The 23,373-nt window shown below is 39.0% G+C and overlaps 2 protein-coding genes across 5 annotated transcripts in view; both read left to right on the top strand.

Moving 5' to 3' along the window:
* The window catches only part of DDX46 (DEAD-box helicase 46), a 64,404-nt gene extending 57,526 nt beyond the window's left edge, over positions 1–6,878 (top strand). For both annotated transcript variants that reach the window (XM_030869583.2, XM_030869584.2), the window contains exons 22-23: positions 1,736–1,809; positions 2,974–6,878. In XM_030869583.2, the coding sequence (XP_030725443.1) occupies positions 1,736–1,809; positions 2,974–3,021 (122 nt within the window). In that variant the 3' untranslated portion in view covers positions 3,022–6,878. The remainder of the gene's footprint in view (positions 1–1,735; positions 1,810–2,973) is intronic.
* A 5,119-nt stretch (positions 6,879–11,997) lies between these two features.
* On the top strand, positions 11,998–23,076 carry C3H5orf24 (chromosome 3 C5orf24 homolog). Of its 3 annotated transcripts, XM_030869581.2 has the most exons (4): positions 11,998–12,272; positions 18,529–18,958; positions 20,685–20,758; positions 21,614–23,076. In XM_030869581.2, exons 2-3 carry the CDS (start codon positions 18,532–18,534, stop codon positions 20,723–20,725), a joined length of 468 nt encoding a protein of 155 aa, XP_030725441.1. In that variant the 5' UTR covers positions 11,998–12,272; positions 18,529–18,531; the 3' UTR covers positions 20,726–20,758; positions 21,614–23,076. The 3 variants fall into 3 exon arrangements, with proteins under 3 accessions (XP_030725441.1, XP_060152215.1, XP_030725437.1); XM_060296232.1 differs by having other exon boundaries at positions 20,685–23,076; XM_030869577.2 differs by having other exon boundaries at positions 18,529–23,076.
* The last annotated feature ends 297 nt before the right edge of the window (positions 23,077–23,373 follow it).

Genomic DNA, 23,373 nt, shown 5'->3' on the forward strand with positions numbered 1-23,373 from the left:
GAGAGGCCACAACAGTGAGAGGCCCGCGTACCGCAAAAAAAAAAAAAAAAAAAAAAGTGCTTTCAGGGACTTCCCTGGTGGTCCAGTGGTTAAGACTCCACACTTCCGCTGCTGGGGGCAGGGGTTCAGTTCCTTCTCAGGGAACTAAGATTCCGCATGCCACACACGTGGCCAAAAAAAAAAAAATGTGCTTTCATGATGGTATGAACATAATCCTGTGAGAGCCCTGAGGGAAAAAACACTTAACCCCACCTGGAAAAGTTAGGAAAGATTCTTGGAAGAAGTGATATTTAAAAGTTGCTCTGGGGACTTCCCTGGTGGCGCAGTGGTTAAGAATCTGCCTGCCAGTGCAGGGGACATGGGTTTGAGACCTGGTCTGGGATGATCCCACATGCTGTGGAGCAACTAAGCCCGTGTGCCACAACTACCGAGCCTGTGCTCTAGAGCCCGCGAGCCACAACTCCTGAGCCCGTGTGCCACAACTACTGAAGCCCGCGCACCTAGAGCCTGTGCTCTGCAACAAGAGAAGCCACCACAATGAGAAGCCTGCACACCGCAACGAAGAGTAAGTAGCCCCCGCTTGCCACAACTAGAGAAAGCCTATGCACAGCAATGAAGACCCAATGCAGCGAAAAATAAATAAATAAAATTTTATTAAAATAATAGGGCTTCCTTGGTGGCGCAGTGGTTGGGAGTCCGCCTGCTGATGCGGGGGGCGCGGGTTCGTGCCCCGGTCCGGGAAGATCCCACATGCTGCGGAGTGGCTGGGCCCGTGAGCCATGGCTGCTGAGCCTGCGCGTCTGGAGCCTGTGCTCCGCAACGGGAGAGGCCACAGCAGTGAGAGGCCCGCGTACCGCCAAAAAAAAAAAAAAAGATGCATCATTAAACATATTTTGGAAAAAAAATTAATAATAATTAAAGTTGCTCTGGTAGACTACTTACTACCTACTCATCTTGCTGCAATATCTTTACAAGTTTGTTTTTCTAGTAGCCCAAAAGATCATAAAGAGATGAATGAGTACTTTGTATAATGAATCTCTTATAGTATAGCATACATGGTGGGTGCTTAATGTTTCTTGAATTTATAACTATACAAATGTCTTCAGCCTACCTCATCTACTTGGCTATCTTGCTGTGTTCTTTCACACACTTTTTAAATTTTTCAACCATGCTGTACTTCTCTTACTTTTCAGTAGTTAAGCATGACTTTCTTAATCTGTACCATTACACACATGATTCCCTTTGTAAAATACTTTTCATGTCATCTCTCCTCCTCCAACTTGGCTAGTCCTCCATTCATCTTTAAGACTTTGCTCAGGTGACACTTTTCCAAAACATTTGCTGACTTTAAAGAGCATAATAAACATCCAATAAATATTTGCTAAATAAATGAACCTAGGAAGTTATATTTTCCTTTTACTTTTTCTTCTTCTCTTCTGGACAAATTGCGAATTATCTTTACTTTGCATACCAACATACCAAGAACTTGTAACACTAGTACCTCACTAACCTTAACACTCTTAACACTAACGTCACTGGCTACATTTGAAACTCTAAAAGTAATCATAATAATAAGCAGCCATGATACAATGTAGATGATGTTCCACCAGGTATTGAAAGACTATCTTGGCAAGTAGTACAATGTTGCTGAAAGTCATGTACTGATCTCTATGCAGTGGATAAACATCCAGCATAAATCTAATAATACAAATAATGTTCTCCACTCACTCACCAGGTGCCAATGAACTGGCTGTGCAGAAAGCAAAGGCAGAAATCACCAGGCTTATAAAAGAAGAACTGATCCGGCTGGTGAGTGAAAACCTCAAGGACTTATTTATTTGTTTTAGTAAATGTTTTATTGAACTATAATATAAATAAGAGAAGTAGACAAATGATATACATATAGTTTGATGAATTTTCACAAAATAAGCACACTGATGCGATCACTACCCAGTTGAAGAAATATAGAACATCACCAGTATCCCAGAAGCCCTGCTCATGCCCCTCCTTGTCACTATTCATTGCCCCCAAATGTAACATTATGCTGACTTTCAACATTGCAGATTAGTTTCGCCTAATTTTGAACTCCATATAAGTGGAATCAAATGCTGTGTACTCTTTTATATCTGATTTCTTTCACTCACCATTACTTTGAGGAAATCAGTGGTATTAAATAGTACAGTATTTAAGCATGTGAATATACCACAGTTAATTTATGTTTTAGACTTCGAGGTCATTTTAGTTTTTGGTTTTTATGAATAATGCTTCTATGAACATTCACGTTAATATATTATTTTCTTGAGTATATACCTTGGACTAGAATTGCTAGTTATAGGGTATGTGTAGTTTAGCAGAGTAGTTACACCAGTTTATATTACCTTCAGCAGTGTATGAAAATTCCAGTTTCTCTACATTTTTGCCAGTGTTTTTAAACTTAGGTGTTTTGAGTGTTTTTAAACTTTGATGAGGACTTAATTTGATTTTGGATAAAGCGGCCTTTTATAGACCACCTTTCCAAAGGAAGCAGACACATCCCTGTAAACTCTCCCTACAGTGTGTACAGTGGGATGAGGACCCTTTGAAAGGAAACATTATCCTTTCTCTAAGAATGTGTTTTTGAGGGCTTTTCTAAAATTTCCCTTACAGAACATTCTTTTGGGTGGATAAAAAATTTAAAGAATAGAAGGTACACAAAACTAGGGAAGAATAAAAACAACGTTTAAATCAAGTGACTTTCACCAAGGAGTGATAGAAAAAGAATGCCACCACCATTAAGCTGGTTCAGAACCGTTGTTAAGGAACAGTCGAGTGAACACAGGGAGATGATTGTTGAATAGTTCTTTCTTCCTCAGTATTAATATTTTTTATTTTAAATATCTGATAGTTTTATAAGTTTGCAAAGGAAATTACTTAACATATTTCTTTTTTTTTTCTCCCTTTTACTGATCATATGCCTTTTATTTTCTCTTGTAGCAAAATTCTTACCAACCAACAAATAAAGGAAGATACAAAGTCTTATAAAACATCTGGAAAAAACTTTTTACCTGTGCTGGTCTGTGATACATGTGGCAGTTGTTGTCTGCAGTTTACAGTGTATTTTAAGTTAAGATTTTTAAAATTCTTTCTTGCTGATTTTTTTTTTAAATACAAGAAACCAGTATTTGCTAATGAATTTTCTTTCAGTAAGTATCCCCAGAATTATCAAACTATATTTAAAGTTTTCATTAAAGTGCCCTTTAATGTAAATCTGGATAATATTCCAGAAGCGTAAGAAAATTAAAATATTTGGACTTTCCATTGAAGGAAATAAAGTATATAAGTCGCTAAGGGGCTATTCACCTTATCTTCTTGCAATGAAATTGTGATAATCTCCTCAGAAAAGGTAAAATTCTCTAATTTTGTGACCACCTTGAGCTTAAATCTTACTTGACTCAGTGGAACAATATGAACTATATTTAAGAATATTATAATAGAATTTTTACAAAATGCATTCACAGTTTTTGTTTCAATTTTTATTATCATGTATGGGCCATAGTTGGACTGGTTTTTGGTTTTGTAAAATTAAAAATTTGTAGTATAAGAATTTTTTGCATTCCTTTACACTGCTAAGAGTTTTAGTATTTACTACTTTTAGGTTCCCCTAACAACCTCTGGCTCTGTGCCTAGCTACTAACTCTTTTCTAATCTTCCTTAAAAGAAAGTGATTTGTAGCCTATAAATATTAATATGATTGTTTTTTTCCCCTGAAAGTGTTCGTTTATGCATCTGTACATACAAACACCATACTAATCTGATTTTTCTTCAGGATTATTGAATAGGTTGTGAATTTTCTTTCTTAAAAAAAAGTATAATGGCACTCACATTTTAAACTTAGACTTTAAGCATTTCTCAGTGAAATTCATTTCACAAAGAATCATAAATTATATTTTTGAGCCTTCAGATATATTTCCTGAATATTCTAATTTAAATTGCTATAATTGGATCACCTAATTTTTTTCAAGACTCCTGGTGTATTAGAACTTCATATTGTTGTCACTTCTTGAAAAAATAAAATTTTCAGGAATTAAATAGATGTATTTCTTAAATTAAAAGATATAGAAGTTCCCTTGAGTATTCTTGACTTAGAGTTTTTAAAAAAGAAAAAAACCAAAGAATATTATAGCTGTTAAATTATTTTATAGTATGTTAGGTGGTTAAAGTGACAAGGAGTATCAATCATGATTTCTTCAATATAAAGTTATCCTTAATGAAAATCTAAGGTATAACTTGGAAATATTCTTGGATCCCTTGCATATCCTCTTTTTTTCTTGGAGGAAGAAAACAGACACAACACAGCAACAGAACCAAATATACCATTTACTATAAGATTTCAGGCATCTTGGGCTCCTCCCCCCTCCCCCATTTTATTTATATCCTTATTTTTGTTATCTAGTGATAGTTTGTTTCTTTTGATAGAATATGTTGCAGTCCCACGTTGATGGCAATTGGTGCTCCCTTCAGCCTGCTCCATGGTCACTTGGAGATTCAGAGTTTTACATCATTTTAGCATTATTACCTTTATGTTTGTATATCTAGTTGTAATAAGCCACTGATAGTACTTTGTTAAAATGAAGCACATTTCTCTGTTATTACATTTTTTTTGTTTTGTTGTTGTACGTGGGCCTCTCGCTGTTGTGGCCTCTCCCGTTGCGGAGCACAGGCTCCGGACGCGCAGGCTCAGCGGCCATGGCCCACGGGCCTAGCTGCTCTGCGGCATGTGGGATCTTCCCGGACCGGGGCACGAACCCGTGTCCCCTGCATCGGCAGGTGGACTCTCAACCACTGCGCCACCAGGGAAGCCCCTGTTATTACATTTTTTTAGTGTCACAGTCTTTGATTTTTAAGATTTGAATGGCGTACCAGTTAATTTGTTTTTTTAATGCAATATCAATATTTGCTCATGTTTTCTAAATTCCTTATAAAATAAAGTTAATTTAGTCTGAGTTTTCCTAAAATTATCTTTGCTGAAATGTTTTCTGCTGTTTATCTAATTTTGTTTACATTGCTAGGCATGTGAGAGAGGTATTATACTCTCTGTATCTTTTTTAAAAAATTCTAGCAACACAAAATATATAGTTCTATCCAAAAATATCTTCCTGAAGAAGGCTCTTAGTCTTTAATGGTGTTTGTATTTGGCCTAAGATAGGCTGTAGGTGAAATAATGGGTCCATGTGCCAGTTGGTGTTTTATCACAGTGACACTCATTCTTAGAAAATGGAAGTATAGAATGAAATGATAATGGCTAGATTCTCTTCAACTCCTTTTAGACAGTTTTATTATCTGATATATTTCATACCTTACTAGCCTTGTTGGTATGCACGTGGTATTGAACTGGTAGTCACAGTATACCTGTGACTGCAGTCCTTTTGCGGGAGGCATCCCCTATGTGCAAAGAAGTTTTTGTTTGAGCAGAACCAGCTCTTGAGTACCTGGGATGTATAAATCCTACGAAGCCAGCTGTGGAGCCCACTTCTAAATAATTCATCAGCACCTTAAGAAACACATGCTAGAGAGCAAAGCCTCCAAAGTTATAACTTGTCTGTGTGTGAGCTCTTTTTCCTATGATGCCTTGCTTTGCTTTATAAAACCATCAGCTAAAGTCCTTTAGTGGCAGATAACATAGCACTTGTTTAAGATAAGAGCTGGGGGTCAATATCAAAAAAAAACAACCCAATCCAAAAATGGGCGGAAGACCTAAATAGACATTTCTCCAAAGAAGATATACAGATTGCCAACAAACACATGAAAGGACGCTCAACATCACTAATCATTAGAGAAATGCAAATCAAACCACAATGAGGTATCACCTCACACCGGTCAGAATGGCCATCATTAAAAAATCTACAGGGACTTCCCTGGTGGTGCAGTGGTTAAGAATCTGCCTGCCAATGCAGGGGACATGGGTTCGAGCCCTGGCCCAGGAAGATCCCAAATGCCGTGGAGCAACTAAGATTGTGCGCCACAACTACTGAGCCTGCTCTCTAGAGCCTGCAAGCCACAACTACTGAGCCTGTGTGCCACAACTACTGAAGCCCACGTGCCTAGAGCCCGTGCTCCGCAACAAGAGAAGCCACCGCAATGAGAAACCCGCGAGCCGCAATGAAGAGTAGCCCCTGCTTGCCATAACTAGAGAAAGCCTGTGCCCAGCAACAAAAACCCAATGCAGCCAAAAAATAAAGAAATTAAAAAAAATCTACAAACAATAAATGCTGGAGAGGGTGTGGAGAAAAGGGAACTCTCTTGCACTGTTGGTGGGAATGTAAATTAATACAGCCACTATGGAGAACAGTATGGAGGTTCCTTAAGAAACCAAAAATAGAACTACCATATGACCCAGCAATTCCACTACTGGGCATATACCCTGAGAAAACCATAATTCAGAAAGAGTCATGTACCACACTGTTAATTGCAGCACTATTTACAATAGCCAGGACATGGAACCAACCCAAGTGTCCATCGATGGATGAATAGAAAAAGAAGGTGTGGCACATGTATACAATGGATTATTACTCAACCATAAAAAGAAACGAAATTGAGTTATTTGTAGGGAGGAGGATGGACCTCGACTCTGTCATAAAGAGGGAAGTAAGTCAGAAAGGGAAAAACATACATATGCTAACACATATATATGGACTCTTAAAAAAAATGGTTCTGATGAACCTAGGGGCAGGACAGGAATAAAGACGCAGATGTAGAGAATGGACTTGAGGACATGGGGAGGGGGAAGGGTAAGCTGGGACGAAGTGAGAGTAGCATTGACATATATATACCACCAAATGTAAAACAGACAGCTAGTGGGAAGCAGCTGCATAGCACAGGGAGATCAGCTCGGTGCTTTGTGACCACCTAGAGGGGTGGGATAGGGAGGGTGGGAGGGAGGCACCAGAGGGAGGGGATATGGGGGTATATGTATACATACAGCTGATGCACTTCGTTATACAGCAGAAACTAACACAACATTGTAAAGCAATTATACTCCAGTAAAGATGTTTTAAAAAATTTTTAAATAAAAAGATAGGGGCTGGGGGGAAAATGGTAGTTGAAGTGAAGTCCAGGGTAAAAAACTATATTTTGTTTAGTAAAATGCCCCATTCTGGTCCTTTTTAGATGATGGATGCTAAGTACATGTAGCAGGCGTGAATTCTGAGTGGCTAGCCCAATGTCAATGAGAATACTCTTCCTCTTAGAACTGAGTCTGGAGCTACCAGTTCTTCACATTGTGGTATATAGTTTTATGTAAGAATTGGAATCTATTGACATTTTCTTATGCCTTCTGCTTCTGGCATGAAAAGCTGAAGTTAACCTTTAAAAAAAGTGTGTATGTAAATATAGAGAAAGAGAACGGATGAATGTGTGTGGATAGGTAGAGGGGATGTCTTAACATTTTATTCAGTTTAGGTGTTGTAACCACCAGAAAACCTTAATAAATTCTCACTGGAGTGAGGCATTTGACTTGGAGTATAGCAACATCTTACATGTTGCTTAGTGAAACATATGCTGTGTTTTTAGGCCAGCTCTCTGGAGCTAAAGGTGGCTACATTTCCATCACTAGGTAAAGATTCCCTGGTGTATTACCAATTGCAGATATTTGAAGGTCCTTTTTTTCTGTATCAACTTATAATTTTACTTGAGCAGGAGTCCAAGTAGAGACATGAAGAAAAAGTGTAAGCAAATGAATTCTTTGCAATATCCCAACAATATCAGTGGTCTCACCTTTCTGGGGCTTTATGGCCAAACTGGTATGTAAGTGCATACCATCAAATCACATGACTAGTGAGGAATTTACTTTTGATTATTTTTCTTGACCTTGTTCTCTTCCAAATATGGCATAAGCTTATAGAAGTTCATGATTTTGAAGCTCAAGCCTTTAAAAATTCTATATTTGTGTTAACCTTGTTCTTCTAGAGGGGTAAAAATGTGAAATAAAGTTTTAAACCCCTTTGGAAAACTGGAACTCAGAGTTACTCTCGCAGATATCATTAGGATTACTGTAAAAGCTATAGAGTTTCAGAATTTAAGAAAATCCTAATTATCTTTAATAAATGGAAATACGTGATACTTCATGTTTTGAGTATTAGTCCCTTTTCACAATTTTGCCTATTATAGAATAAAGAAAATGTGAGGATTCAGTATGAAAAATGTGCTCTTTGACCACAGAAAAAGCATGTCATTTGAACTTGGCACTTGGTAGTAGGTGGATTTTTTTGCAGCCTGTCAACTCCCAGCAGTTCTAGAAGCCTTGGGTGTTAAAGTGTCCTTGGCCTTTATTCCTGAATTCTTAGGAGGCTCTCAGGTGCCTGTGTCCAGCCAGTGCAAGGTAATATCGAAGGTAATATTTTCTTTCCATACCTTTGCCTGAGGGAGGCTTCTGGGAACTGAGATTCCTAAAACTGTACTGTAGACTTTTGAAAAAGAGTCCTCCCCATCCCCGAAGCCAGCCCACGGCCCAAGTCTCAGATTTGGAAAGCTCCATGGAAAGAGCAGGGGAGTGGATGTCTTTAAAGAGAGCCCAAGTTCCCCTGTAACTTTTTACAGTCTAGAGTTGCTATTATAAGTGTGTTTGGGATGGTACTAATTCTGTGATACATATTCAAGTTTGAAAGCCACTGATAATCTTCACTTTGTTTTGTTCTTGGATTTTGACTGCCTGTTATCTAAAGCAGTGGTCTTCAAAGTGGGGCACATGTTTAGTAAGCCATTGGAAAAAAGGGAGAAAACACTGGATCCTCTATTTGTATTTCTTCTTTGAAATCTCATCTTTTAGGTTCCCACATGCCGTGGGGCAGCTAAGCCCGCGCACCACAGCTACCAAGCCCATGGGCCGCAAACTACAGAGCCTACGCGCTCTGGAGCCTGCGCGCCGCAACTAGAGAAGAGAAAACCCGCACACCACAACAAGAGAGAAGCCTGAGCGCTGCAACGAAGAGCCTGCATGCCGCAACTAAGACCCGACGCAGCCAAAAAAAAAAAAGTCCACATTAAATCTCATCCTTTAAATTTTTTGAGTAGATTTTATAATATGTTGTTACATGATATATCATGTATAGTATTATTACAGTTTAGAATAACAGTTCATATACATAATTATAAATAAATTCACATATTGGGCGATACTTGGACAACCTTAGGCAAGTTGATTAAATGCTTTAAAATGTCTCATTTTTTTCATACATAAAATAGAGATAATACCTATCTGTTTTTGTGAGGATAAGATGAAATAATACATATAAAGCATTAAAGCATATAAAAATGGTGCCTGGCATATGGTAAGCATTCAATAAATATTAGTACTCTTATTACAATGGGTGAATGGGAGTGCATTTTCTTAGGCTATCTTTCAATATTGCTGTGTCTTTCAGTATTGCTATAAGCTGTATATCTAGCAAGGACAGTCAGTGGCTACTGATAAAATCTACAAAGTGAGATTCATTTTTCCTATGGATATCTTTCGGTTCAAATGAATAGCATTTAAGAACTCTTGTTGCCTTAATTGAAAGGTCTTTAGGGGCAGCCAGTTTCCCACTCTAGTCGAATATTCCTTTTATGGCCTTCCATTCACATGTATACAATCACCGCTTATCATGCAAAAGTCTTATTAACTAGTGGTTTGTCTATATTATCTGGCCTACTCTGGGCCAGGCTGAGGTTTTTGGAGAAGGAATGAAAAGTGTCGAACTGAGTCCAAATCGTATTTCACAGGTATACACTATTGAAGAAATGGAGGTAAGTCAAATAGTGTGACAATTGAAAGTGTGCTCTTTTTGCAAATGAAGTGATGATAAATGGATATGCTCTTGAAAAAGCATATCCATTTATCTACCTGTGTTTTGTGTACTATAGCACCTCATGAAGACCAACCTGAGATAATTATCGGAAAACACCAGATCACTGCATTTAACACTGTATTTTGATTATTTTGAGTTTCTGCCTACCACATCAGAATGTAAACTTCCTGATGTTAGGGACCTTGTCTGTCCTGCATAGCTTGTACTTTGAATTCAATAAATATGTTGAATTAACTAGTTACTTGTCCATAGTCACACAGCAAGTAAGTGGTAGACTGAGGATTTAAATCCACATCTTTCTTTACCTATTAGCTCATTTTATTTCACAGCCCTACAAGAAAGACATTATCTTCATTTCACACATATGGAAACTTCTGGAAAAAGTAGTGACTTGTCCGAGGTACCATAGGAGGTGAATGGCAGAAAGACATTCAAACCCGGGAATGTCTGACTTCCTCTATTACTCTGGCTACTTCCCCATTGGGCCTGCAAATCATTTGACCTTATTAGTGTGAAAGGTTTTTTTTGGCCGCGCCTTGCAGCTTGCGGGGATCTTAGTTCCCTGACTAGGGATTGAACCCTGGGCCCTTGGCGGTGAAAGTGGGGAGTCCTAACCACTGGACCACCAGGGAATTCACACAAGTTTTCTGCTTAAGTGGTTTTATGTACAAACGCCATTTCAGTTGGAAGTTTAAAGTTATGGATCTGGAATAGTCATGGTATGGCAGCACAGCAGTGCATTCTCACATTTCCCTTCAAGAATAAAAAAGAAAACTTCCTTAGAGAAAACTTGTTTTCAAAAAGTTTTTTGGAAGGCTACTTAATATCCCCTAAAATCTGTGTACATATTTTAGCTGTTTTCTATATTGGTATTCTCCTTTTATATATGAGCAATAGTATGATCAGTCCTGTTTTCTAGTATTCTATAGGAGTAATTAGAATGATTATTAGAATCATTTCACAAAACCCTGCTTGCCAAAAAATGATTGAGCTTGCCTGTTGTATGTACTGTATTTGGTTTGCCTCCTAGCTTGTGTACTCACCCAGAAAAGTTGTTGCTCTTTATTTCCAGCTGACAGCAGCACTGGGCCAAGTGTGCTCATGGTGCAATTCAGTGTTAAGAATTAATTCCTCAAACAGCCTTCATTGCATGGGCAAAAGGGATAAGCACCTGCCTCTGGCTTCTTCATGCTGTCAAAGAAGTGTCTTCCTGGGAATCCCCCGGTGGTCCAGTGGTTAGGACTCTGCGCTTTCACTGCTGGGGCTGGGAACTAGGATCTTGCAAGCAGCAGAGCCTGGCCGGAAAAAATAACAGTTTTAAAATAAAATAAAACAACAACCATGATTTATTAAAAAAAAAAAAAAGTGTCTTCCTCTCGGCAGCCTTCCTAATTCTGGATCCTCTCCTTTCTGACGTTTTAGAATTAACGGACCGAAGAACCAGGGAAACTAATCCCTTCTGCTAAGTGGCTTGTATGGGGTGACCCATATGCCAGAAATCTCGCAACAGCTACATAGAAGGGGAGATTTTGTAAGCAAGCTAATTCTTGTCCCATCCCTTCCTGTGATGGTGGAATGAAGAATATGGTAATTCAGAGGAGGTCATGTATATAAAAACTTGTTAAACTTTTGATATTAGCTTCACAAAATGAGGCTTTTCATTATTACATGGTGCTAGGACTGAGGGCCCAAACGCCTCATGTTATTTGAATATTCCCCATTTTATTTGCAGGTGGAGATTTCACCCGACCCATTCGTAAGTAACTAAAAGAGGCTGAATCCTTTTAATGTGCTTTGGGCAGCACCTAGCACAATAAGGGATTAATAAATCTTTTTGCCAACGGTGATTAAAAGCACAGTTTCTGTAACAAGAATGCTGGGTTCAAATCTTGACTCCACCATTTATTAGTCCTGTAATCTGAAAAATGGGGTCGGTAGTAGATCCAGCATCACAGGATTGGGTTGAAAAATCCACGTTAGGAAGTTATCCCTTTGGTCGTGCGATCTGCACCAGAGCCTAAGGAGCTCCTTCCTAAGCCCCACCTCCTGTCGTCCCCGTGCCGCGCAAGCGCAGCCCGGCTCCCTGGGCTACTCTCCGCAGGCTTGCGTGCTGGTCGTCGGCGGGAGATTGGGTCTCGCGACGTGCGTGTGCGTGTGCGTGCGCGTGAGCGGTACTGGCGAGCTCGCGCACGCCGCTGCTTGCTCCACGGGGCTGTGGTGGCCTCTTCCTGCTCGGTCCGGTGGTGCACTGTGAGCGGTGGCTGAGGTCGGAGCCGTGAACCAGCGTCCGCTTCGCCGCTGCCGCCGCCCTGCCTGCTTTTCCCTCTGTCTTGGGCTCTACGCGCAGTGTAGAGGCGCCGGGCTGGAAAGAGAGCGGCGCCAGCGTGAGGTTCCCAGCCGATGGGCAGCCCCTGGGCGCGCTGAGGGGCCGGGCTACTGGCGGCTGAGGTAGGTGGGCGCGCGGGGGTTTGTCAGACTGGCCGGGAGCAGAGTCGGGGCGACGGGTGCTCGTGGAGAAGGCAAGGAGGGGGCCAGAATGAGGGTCTAGCCAGCTGGTGAGAACAGGTCTCCGACCCGCGCCTGAGAAGGGGCTCTGGCCTAGCTCGGAGCGAGAGGGACCCCGGTCGTAGCCTGCTCTTCTCCGGGCTTGAAGCCATTATTTAGGGGAAATTCCTCCTGCGGCGGGGGGAGGGGTCACCCTTTCTTTTCTTCGCGAGGTCAGAATCCTCATTCCTCCCCGCCATCACTTTAAATTAATGCTTGCTGGCTTCGAGATGGACGTCTAGATGGAGTGGCCTGTGGACTTGACCAGCTTGCAGAACTCCGGTGCACGACAGCGGGCTATCAGTTATGATTATCGAAGAGGGTTCACAACCCTCTCTTTAGTGTGGGCGTGTATTTGCTGCAAAGTTCTTATTGCTGATACATTAATAATCGCTTTCGGGCACAACAGGTAATGAATTTTTAAACGCCTCTTGTCAAATAAGGATTCCGGCACTGGGGAAGCTGCGCCGTGGAGGCACAATTAAAGAGTAGAAAGAAGACAAAGAAGACCGTTATTTATGTTCTCTCCTAGTATAAGAACTTTCCGTGATGGAGCAGGATGCGTCGCTACTGGCATTTGTTTTAGCCTTTGCTGAATAGACTTTCTGAGTGATTGAGGTCGATCACCAATGGACTTTCATTTAAAATTATAAAATCGCATATGATTTTAGCTAGTTGTTACAAGTCAAATGACCTGAAATAACCTCTGAGAATTATGTGGTGTTCGCTCCTCGGAAGAGAGCAGAACCTGGTTTTCTTGAAAGGAAGATTTTCTCCATGTTTAAAAATGAATGCATTGTGAAGTTACTAAAAATAGTTCCTTATGTTGACAGTGATGACTGCCACATTCAGGAGAAGGAAAAGGAATTATTTCGTAAAGAACAGCCCACGGAAAGACTTCAGGGGTTAAATACGCAGTAAAACAGCTTCAGGGATGGCAAGTTTTAGCATATGCTTTTAAGAATTCTAATTGAGTCATAGTTAAAATATATCGAAGCTCTTAGTTGATTCCCTTATATTTAGTGAACTATTTTAAAAGATTATTAACCTTTGCTAGTTCTGTATTCTTGGATTTCGTTCAGCGCAAACTTTCTAGAAATGTAGTACTCATTCTGACTCTATTAAGAAATGTGGCCTGCATGCTTTCAATGAACTCTGTACTATAGTATGGGAAGAGTCTTTCAAGAAAGAACAGTTAGCTGGCGAGCCCTGAGGTGGATGGAACCAGGGAGGCGTTATTAAATGTAGGATTAATGCTTGTATATGCACATACTGCATACAAACATACAAATTCTAGGACTTCCCTGGTGGCGCAGTGGTTGAGAGTCCGCCTGCCGATGCAGGGGACACGGGTTCGTGCCCCGTTCCGGGAAGATCCCACGTGCTGTGGAGCGGCTGGGCCCGTGAGCCATGGCCGCTGGGCCTGCGCGTCCGGAGCCTGTGCTCCGCGGCGGGAGAGGCCACGGCGGTGAGAGGCCCGCGTACCGCAAACAAGCAAACAGACAAACAAAACATACAAATTCTGCATGCGCCCGCCTGTGTGTGTGCGTGTGTTTATGATGGTTATGCACACAAGGATCTAATGGTGCTGACTCCCATCTTAAAAAGTTGACACCTGAAAGTAGAAAGGGATTGGTTTTAGCTCTGTTTCTTGTTTCAGTTAACTTAAAAAAAATAATAAATTTACTTATTTATTTATTTTTGGCTGTGTTGGGTCTTTATTGCTGCGTGTGGGCTTTCTCTAGTTGCGGCGAGTGGGGTCTACTCTTCGTTGCAGTGCCCGGGCTTCTCATTGCGGTGGCTTCTCTTGTTGCGGAGCACGGGCTCTAGGTGCGTGGCCTTCAGTATTTGTGGCACGCGGGCTCTAGAGCACGGGCTCAGTAGTTGCGGCGCACAGGCTTAGTTGCTCCATGGAATGTGGGATCTTCCTGGACCAGGGCTCGAACCCATGTCCCCTGCATTTGCAGGCAGATTCTTAACCACTGAGCCACCAGGGCAGCCCCTTTATTTAACTATTTACATGAGTAAAAGTCATAGTAAATTTCTTGTCCAGCTTCTTAATCAGTAATTGAGTAAGCAGAATACTGTACTGATTTCTTGGTGGTAGCAGGGAAGGAAAATATAGAACATATAGAAGACTTGCCCTTTAGAAATGTTCTTTAAGTCAGTATCTTACTATCTTCCCTGGGATAAAGAACTTTACTCCTGTCTATTTTGTGTTCTGATGCTTAGAATAGTGTTTTGCATGGAGTTGGCCCTCAATAAACGTGAGCAGTGTCAGAAGTTAATTAACATAATACAAACCAAATTCATAAATTCCTGGAGAAGATTAAAGTAGTTGAAGATGGGTGGATTTTTTTTTTTTATTGCAGGTCTACTGTTTAAATGGTGTGTTTTTCTTCAGTGTTGGTTGTCTGAGTAAAGGATATGTGTCAGAATCTTGCTTCTGAAAGCCTAACATAATGTAAGCTGAGACTGTATATCCTGAGTGATAATAGATGGTGAATGTTCTGATATATTAAGAGAAAATGAAGTTAAAGGAAGTAAGGTCCAGAGGGAAGATTTTGGTAAGTTAGTGATAGGAATTTAAAAGGCATGAGCTATAAACCATTGAAACAGATTATAGGAAAAAAACATTTTCTCCCTTTACTGGCAGTGCTACTTGTGGAAGAGAACTGGTACCTTTCTATCTCTTTATACTAGAGCTTTCCAGCAGGGTGATTTCTGAATAATAAAATTGAAAAAGGGATCACTGTGGGAATTCCCTGACAGTCCAGTGGTTAAGACTGTCGGCACTTTCTCTGTGTGGTCCGAGCCTCAGGGCACGGCCCAAAGAAAGAAAGAAAAAGTGACCACTTTTTCTCTTATAATCTGCTCAAAGGTCTCAGTGTGTTTCTCTTTGTATTTGCATGTGGGCTCTAGTCTAGTTTTATTGGCAATAAACTAGTATTTTGATTCCTATCTAATTCCTGTGTATATTTCTCAGTTAGTTTATAACTTGTAGGGGAGAGGAATGTGGTTGGTCCCTTCACAAATCCCAACGTTGGCTTTTTTTCAATTTGGAAAACAAATCTATTTGATTTAGATGTTGTAGATGTTATCAATAGAAAGATTCTGTGGATATTTGGAGAGGTTATCAACAAAACAGTTTTATGATTATTTGGAGAAGTTATCAACAGATTTTATGGATATTTGGAGAGGTAGGAGCTTAAGATGTGAATAAAAACTTCAACAGGAGTGTTTTATTTTTTTATAAATTTATTTATTTATTTATTTTTGGCTGAGTTAGGTCTTCGTTGCTGTGTGCGGGCTTTCTCTAGTTGCGGCGAGCAGGGGCTACTCTTCGTTGCGGTGCACAGACTTCTCATTGAGGTGGCTTCTCTTGTTGAGGAGCACGGTCTCTAGGCAGGCGGGCTTCAGTAGTTGTGGCTCACGGGCTCTAGAGCGCAGGCTCAGTAGTTGTGGCGCCTGGGCTTAGTTGCTCCGCGGCATGTGGAATCTTCCCGGGCCAGGGCTCAAACCTGTGTCCCCTGCATTGGCAGGTGGATTCTTAACCACTGTGCCACCAGGGAAGACCAACAGGAGTATTTGAAATTGAGTTTTCGGTTTTCATTTTAGTATAGCTGAGTGATTCCCATGATAGGTGGCAGATTTTTCCCCCCAAGGAATATTTGGCAATGTCTGGAGAATATTTTGCTTGTCACAGATTGGGAGGGTAAAGAGGAGGGTGTAGCTACTGACATCAAGAGGGTGGAGTGGGTAGATGCCAGGGATGCTGCTAAGCATCTTAAAATGCACAGGACAACCCCATCCTCCACCTGCCCCCACCCAAAAGAATTATCTGACTCAAATGATAGTGGTGCTGTTGAGAACCCCAGTTGGTTCTGAAGTCAGATTATCTGAATTTGTATTTGGCTTTACCATTTCCTAATGTGTGACCCTGGCAAGTTGCTTAAAGTTCCTGCCTCAGTTTCTGTAAAACAGAGCTAACAATATGTTCCCCATGGAGTTGAATTGTAGTGATGATTAAGTCAGATAATGTGCAAAGGGCCAAACTTATTACCTGGCATGTAGAAAAATCTGAAAAAACTTTCAGCTAATATCATTACATTTGGAACACATCTTGATGATCTCTTCTTATTTCTTTTTTTTAAAACATCTTTATTGGGGTATAATTGCTTTACAGTGGTGTGTTAGTTTCTGCTTTATAACAAAGTGAATCAGATCTCTCCTTATTTCTCATCTGAAATTAGAATTTGAGCAAATGAAGTGATAATAAACTCATTCTCTATCCTTGGAGAATAAGTGAAGAATCACTCCATTTAATGTTTGTGTTTAGCTCACTCTTGTTTTATGTTTTCAAGTCTATAAGTCTTCTGCCATAAACAAGTAGCTTCTCATTGTAAATGTTTTTCCTTCATAGTTAAGACTTTAAGCTAGCTGGCCAGTGGCTCTATATCTGTTGATTCTCAGCAAATATTTAGTAATGTAACTGAATTCAGTTCTTTGACTTCATTTCCATTTCCTTTTACCTTTATAACTGAAATAAATTTGCAGTGGTTTTGGCTCACATTGATTATCTATTCTTAGCCTCTGGGAGTAACTATTTTCATAACTGAGGTTTTGGTACAATTTTACATTTATGAAAGGTGCAGGCGAACTTCTAACAACTTGGGGCTGGACCTTCGTATACATTCAAAATATGAATTGGAACCCATGTGGGTTTTTTTGTTTTTTACCTTATTGAAATATAATACTGTAGTCTATATAGACTCTCATTTTCTGTGTGTCTAAACGATATGGCTAAATAGAGAAACAATTCACAGGGATGTCTTCACAGATAGAGAGTTTGGACTGTTTGTCAATAAGCCACAGAGCTCTTGTAAGGGAAGAAGATCCACATCATTATTTATGGTCAAGGGAGAAAGCAGTGTGGCACATTCAACTTTTTGTCTTGATGACCACACTTTAAAAATAGAAAGTTTTGGGCTTCCCTGGTGGCGCAGTGGTTGAGAGTCCGCCTGCCGATGCAAGGGACGCGGGTTCGTGCCCCAGTCCAGGAAGATCCCACATGCCGCGGAGCGGCTGGGCCCGTGAGCCATGGCCGCTGAGCCTGCGTGTCCGGAGCCTGCGCTCCACAACGGGAGAGGCCACAACAGTGAGAGGCCCGCGTACCGCAAAAAAAAAAAAAAAGTATTTTATTATGATTGTTACACATATTTTTGTAGTATAAGTCTCTGTAGTTTCTATAAATGTTCACTTATTTCAGCTAATGGAAACCTTTTTTTTTTTTTGCGGTACGTGGGCCTCTCATTGTCGTGGCCTCTCCCGTTGCGGGGCACAGGCTCCGGACGCGCAGGCTCAGCGGCCATGGCTCACGGGCCCAGCCGCTTGGCGGCATGTGGGATCTTCCCGGACCGGGACACGAACCCACGTCCTACTACATCGGCAGGCGGACTCTCAACCGCTGCGCCACCAGGGAAGCCCTAATGGAAACCTTTGTTTACCCTTTATGTTGTTATTGCCTCCTGTTTGGATAGAATAGTTTAGAGGGAGTCAGTACCTTTGGCCAACAGATTGTGTTCTTTCCTTGGTACATTCTATCTTTTGTAAAGTGTAACATACACTCAGGATTCTGTATAAATAATAAATGATGATAATGATAAGGAAGTGTCCACCTTGTGAAAACTGGCCAGATCAGAAGTATACATGTGGGAAATATAATGAAAGGCCAAAGGAAGACATTCTAAGAATGCTAGGGAAACTTAAGAAAAAAAGAATCATGTTAATAACAATTCTTGTCTTTATTATTATCTTTTTAGGATTTAGTAGTCTAAAAGAAAAGAGCCTACAAAATGTAGCAGATTTCATGTACACACTTTGCTAATTCCTAAGTAGAGAACATTGTAACTACAAAATCAGAACTAGAGTTATCTTGCATGGCATTTGTGCCTGCCAGTGATTAAATTGAGGGAAAAAAAAAGTATCTGAATCTGCTGATGTGTGTTTGTTTATAAGTGGTCTGGAGTCCTGCCTGTCAGCTAATTTTAGAGAGCCTGCATAGTTGTTGGAAGACAGACTGTTTTCCCACTAAATGCTGTCATACAGATATATATTTGTATATGTGTATTTATGCATATTTCTCTTTTATTTTTGGTAGAAAATGATGCATCCCGTTGCCAGCAGTAATCCAGCTTTTTGTGGGCCTGGCAAACCTTCCTGCCTCAGTGAAGATGCCATGAGAGCTGCTGATCAGTTTGACATATATTCCTCCCAGCAAAACAAATACAGCCACACAGTCAGCCACAAACCAATGGCTTGTCAGAGGCAAGACCCATTAAATGAAACACACTTGCAGACTACAAGTGGCAGAAGCATAGAGATAAAAGATGAACTAAAGAAAAAGAAAAATCTCAACCGATCTGGTAAGCGTGGCCGGCCTTCAGGAACCACCAAATCAGCAGGATACCGGACCAGCACGGGCAGACCCCTGGGAACCACCAAAGCAGCTGGATTTAAGACAAGTCCAGGCAGACCTTTGGGTACAACTAAAGCTGCGGGATACAAAGTCAGCCCAGGGAGACCTCCAGGTAGCATTAAAGCTCTATCCCGTCTTGCCGATCTTGGTTATGGCTGTGGGACTGCTGCTTTTCCTTACCCTATGATGCATGGTAGAGCAGTTCATGGCGTAGAGGAAACCAGCAGCGAAATCAAGCCGCCCAATGAGTGAATGAGGCAGGAAAGGAGGGCCAGGTTTAGAAGGAAGATTGTGAATAATCCCAAAGCTTCTTGGTTTTATTTTGACATACATGATTTTATGGCCTGGGCTTTCCAAATTTGTTTTCCCATTTGATTTTTTTTTTTCCTGCTTTTGCTCAGAAACTGTCATATGCTGACAGATGCACTCAGGGCATAGCAGTGGCATTGTCTTTGTACATAGGTTCAAGTGTAACACCTATTTAAATCATTTTTGCTTTTCCTTTAGAGTTATGGTTGTGTCTCATTTAATTACTACCTTTGGGTCATTCTAAATAGATGCTTCATGTACTAAACAACTGAAACCATTATACCTATTAGTTTGTGAAATAAGCTTACAATATAATAAAGATAATATCTAAGGTATTATTAACTGATGGAACAAAGCAAACTAATGATTCAGGATTACTTGAGGTAGTGGCTGTGAGGTTTTTTTGTAACATGTTCATGAGACAAGACACAGATATTTGTATGCTTTGGCATTTACTTAGATTTCATATGTTAAAAATCTTATTTTTAATATTCTAGGTTTAAGCAGCTTCCTATTTATTGACCTACATGGCATTAATTGATTTAACTATTATTCCTTTACAAATTCTTTAGTGTTTGCCTTTCAGCCATGTTAGGTTGTGTATTTTTTAATTGCCTAAGAGCATGTATACCAAACACTACAAACAATTCATATTTACAAAAAAAATAAACTTTTTTATAAAAACTGCACATTACATTTTTGGTGAAATATTGAATACAGTGCATTCTGAGAATAGCATATTTAATATAATAGGAAAAGAAACATTCTTAAGGTCTGCATGTTGCTATAGTTACTACATTTTGTCTTTCACATACTTAGTTATAAAGCATTATGCTTAAAGCATTTATTAATGTTCATTCATTAAGAATATTTTTTAGTTTTTTCTGATAAATTGTCCCATTGCATTAGCAGTTACTGTGGTTTCAGGTCTGTATCTACCAAAGGACAAAAATTGAATGGTAGACCGTAAAACTGGTATAAACAAAATGTAGTTTTCTGACTGTCAGAACCCAAATATTAAGAAGTATGTAGGAATCCATCTATGCATGAAACATGTAAGAAATATGTTGGTTAGTTTAATTAAAAATCTCATGGTTGCTCTAGTGAGACCACTTCATTCAAAATAAATTTTTTTTCTGACAGTGTTTGCTTTAGAAGCAAAATAGATAGGAAAGAAAAAAACATATTGGGTAGATACATATAGCAGGGACAGGGGGATATCTCTCTTCCCTCTTTCTGAAAGTAATATTCTTTGTTAATATACATTTTATTTATTCTGAGTTCTAAATAAAATAAACTATTACAAACTTTGGATTTGGAAAAAAAATTCCACTGAACTTTAAAGTTACAGTGTATATGTATTTGTGAGCTTAAATGCCTTTGAGATTATAATGTAGATTTGCAGGACCCCAAAACTTTTAAAATAATTAAAATTTTAAAAGGGCACATACTGTGTTGTTTGGGCTTGCTCTCAGTTACTGCAAACTCTGACTGCAAATGGATGTCATGTTTCATACCTTTTTTATCAGGAAAAAAGCAGCAAGCCTTCAGGTGTTCCAGTGATGCCTGACACAATGAGCTGGACTTTATGCTGCTCTTTACAGTAAGAGGTGTTGCATTGTATGTGGGGACTGTGTGTGCACTGGCATCTAAGACAGTGACCTCAACAATTTTAGCTTTGCACAAACCATAGAGAACAATGTTGGATGACTACATAATCAGTTGTAACATTCTGGCAGCTAAATTGCTACAAGAGTTTCTTCTTGCAGAAGCTTAAAATATAAAACTTTTAAAATAATTTACTTAGAACAGTATAACTTCTGACACACACACAGATGCTTATGTCTTTATTCATATGTTCATCCATCCACTTTTATTATGTATCTGTCATTTAGTTGTTTCTCAAGATGATGTTCAGCAGTTGGCTGCTTAGAAATCCTCTTTTGAATTCCTGAAAACAGTTGTTTAATTAAATGTTCTTCCATGGAATTATATATATCACTGTCAAGGGTTTGGTTGCAGGTTGTGTTTTATAGTACACCCATTTGACATTTCCCTTTCGGTTTATTTGCTTTCCTGATTTTGTTATACATGCTCTTTCTCCCTGCCTTTTTCTACATTCATTCCCCTCCCCCTTTCTCCATCCTCCAGCACATCTACTCGGTGGTGCTGTGCTGTGTGTCAGAAGATAAAGCAGGTGTGTTAATGTATGATGAATCTTATATTCAAGTTAATGAAATGGTGAGATCAACTAAAGGAAATATGTTCATAACAGTGTTTATTAACATCAGGAGCTATGTCCCAGGAAAAAAGGGGGGGCGAATGGCTACTTTTGTGAATGGATAACATCATTTAAAAAGCTGAATTTTCTGTGTTCATGTGAGTCGTTACCTGGAGTATTAGATCTGTATGCTGATGAGCATCTCCTGATTGCACTTCCTTTTCTCCTTGTGAACAGTTTGTTGGTGCCATGATGAAGAGAAAGACATCTAAATGATAACATGAATGAAGTCTTAAAATACAAAATATTTTTACTTCTCTATAAAGACTACATTGTGCATCTTTTGTAACACTGTCTCTTGTCATGATAAACACTGAAATAGCATGTTAAACAATTGCCTATACTTTAATATAATCAGTTGGGGAAAACTGGCCTTTTCCTCCCACTGTATGATTGTTCCTTGAAAGGTAAATTAGTAATTTTATATTGTGTAATTCTGTTCTTCACAAAATAGGTTTCACTATTCTATATTAAAACTTTGGTCAGAAAATGATCTGCTCTTCAAGTAAGTTTGCTTTACTTTCTTCTTTAAAAAATATTTTAACATGCCTTATTTATTCTTATATTAACAAATTAGGAGCTAATACAGATGAAACTTCCATTTTTTGACAGCTATAACCTTGCATAACTAATCTTTAGCGTGGGATGATTTTGATACTATCTTTGGAGTTTTGCACTGGATATTTAAAAAAATGCTAGCACAGTGTATTGGAAGAAAATAAGTGATTAATTTTTAATATTTGGGGATGTTTTAAAAATCAGTATTTCAGTTAGACTAAAAAATTCTTTATATTTTTAATTTACTTTTTAAAAGAAACATCTGTTAAAGTAGTAAAAGTAATATTCATTCCAAACTAATGTTTGTGTGAATTTACATGTATATTTTCATGAAATAAGAATAGCGTTTCTTTGAATTAAGGAGGAAAAAAAATTATCTGGATCCATTTATTACGTTAAAGGTGATTCATCCAATGTAAGAAAAACCAGTGTATGAGCTAAAGAAAAAAAAAGTTTCTCTTTTATATTCTAAGACGCTTTAAAAGAACAATTCAGGGGATATTGACAATAACTGCTACTCTGCCAGTCATTGTCTATATATGCAGTAAAATTTTATGATCCCTTTATAGTAAATTATCAATATAAGAATTCACAACAGTTGTTCAAAACATTTTTTCCCTTGAACATAAGATATTTTGATGCTATTATGTTTTTGTTTTTATTATAGCTTAACTATATGCTATTAAACTCTAGGATGTATCTAAATCTTTCCTTTGCTTTTCCCCCCTACTCCCAAGTAGATAAATCTGTGCTCTCACAAATAATGTATTTAATTTTTGGAAAATTCAATGCTATAGTAAATCAAGCGTGTGATTTATAGTAATCAGACCACTTTGATTCTTTGAGTTTCAGTTTCCTTTTTCCACAGGTAATTATGGAGAAAATAATTACCAGTTAACTGATATAAGCACGCTGTTCTCTGCTGTAAAAAGTCTGAATAGATACTGTGTATGTTTTTATGTCCATGAACTTGAGCTACTCGTGTGCAATTATGTGTATGGGAATGGAGTAGTGTTCATGATTTGTATCTACATCATCATATGGATGTATATTTATTAATAAAGTCATTACTTTAAAACCAACTATGTTTACTACTTTATTTCTTAGCAAAGTATTTTCCAAGTAGGGTAATTGTAAATGGTAAAACCTCTTTCATGATTGGTGGTCTTGTATTTTCCTTGGGTTGTGCTTTCTGAAATCTGCCTCTCTCTACTTGTTTTTCTCAAAATAGTAATTATCTATATATTTGTAATTTAAACTTCTAACTTATAAATGAATCTCATTTTCTTCCAATTATTAAGATACTTCAGGCTAATGGTTCTACTAAAGGCTTAAATTATTATTATTTTTTAATATATTTATTTATTTATTTTTGGCCG

The sequence above is a fragment of the Globicephala melas genome, chromosome 3, assembly GCF_963455315.2.
Source record: "Globicephala melas chromosome 3, mGloMel1.2, whole genome shotgun sequence".
Classification (NCBI taxonomy): Eukaryota; Metazoa; Chordata; class Mammalia; order Artiodactyla; family Delphinidae; genus Globicephala; species Globicephala melas.

Excerpts from the sequence above, each read along its gene's own strand:
- C3H5orf24 (XM_030869577.2), top strand. The coding sequence starts at position 18,532 with ATGATGCATCCCGTTGCCAGCAGTAATCCAGCTTTTTGTGGGCCTGGC.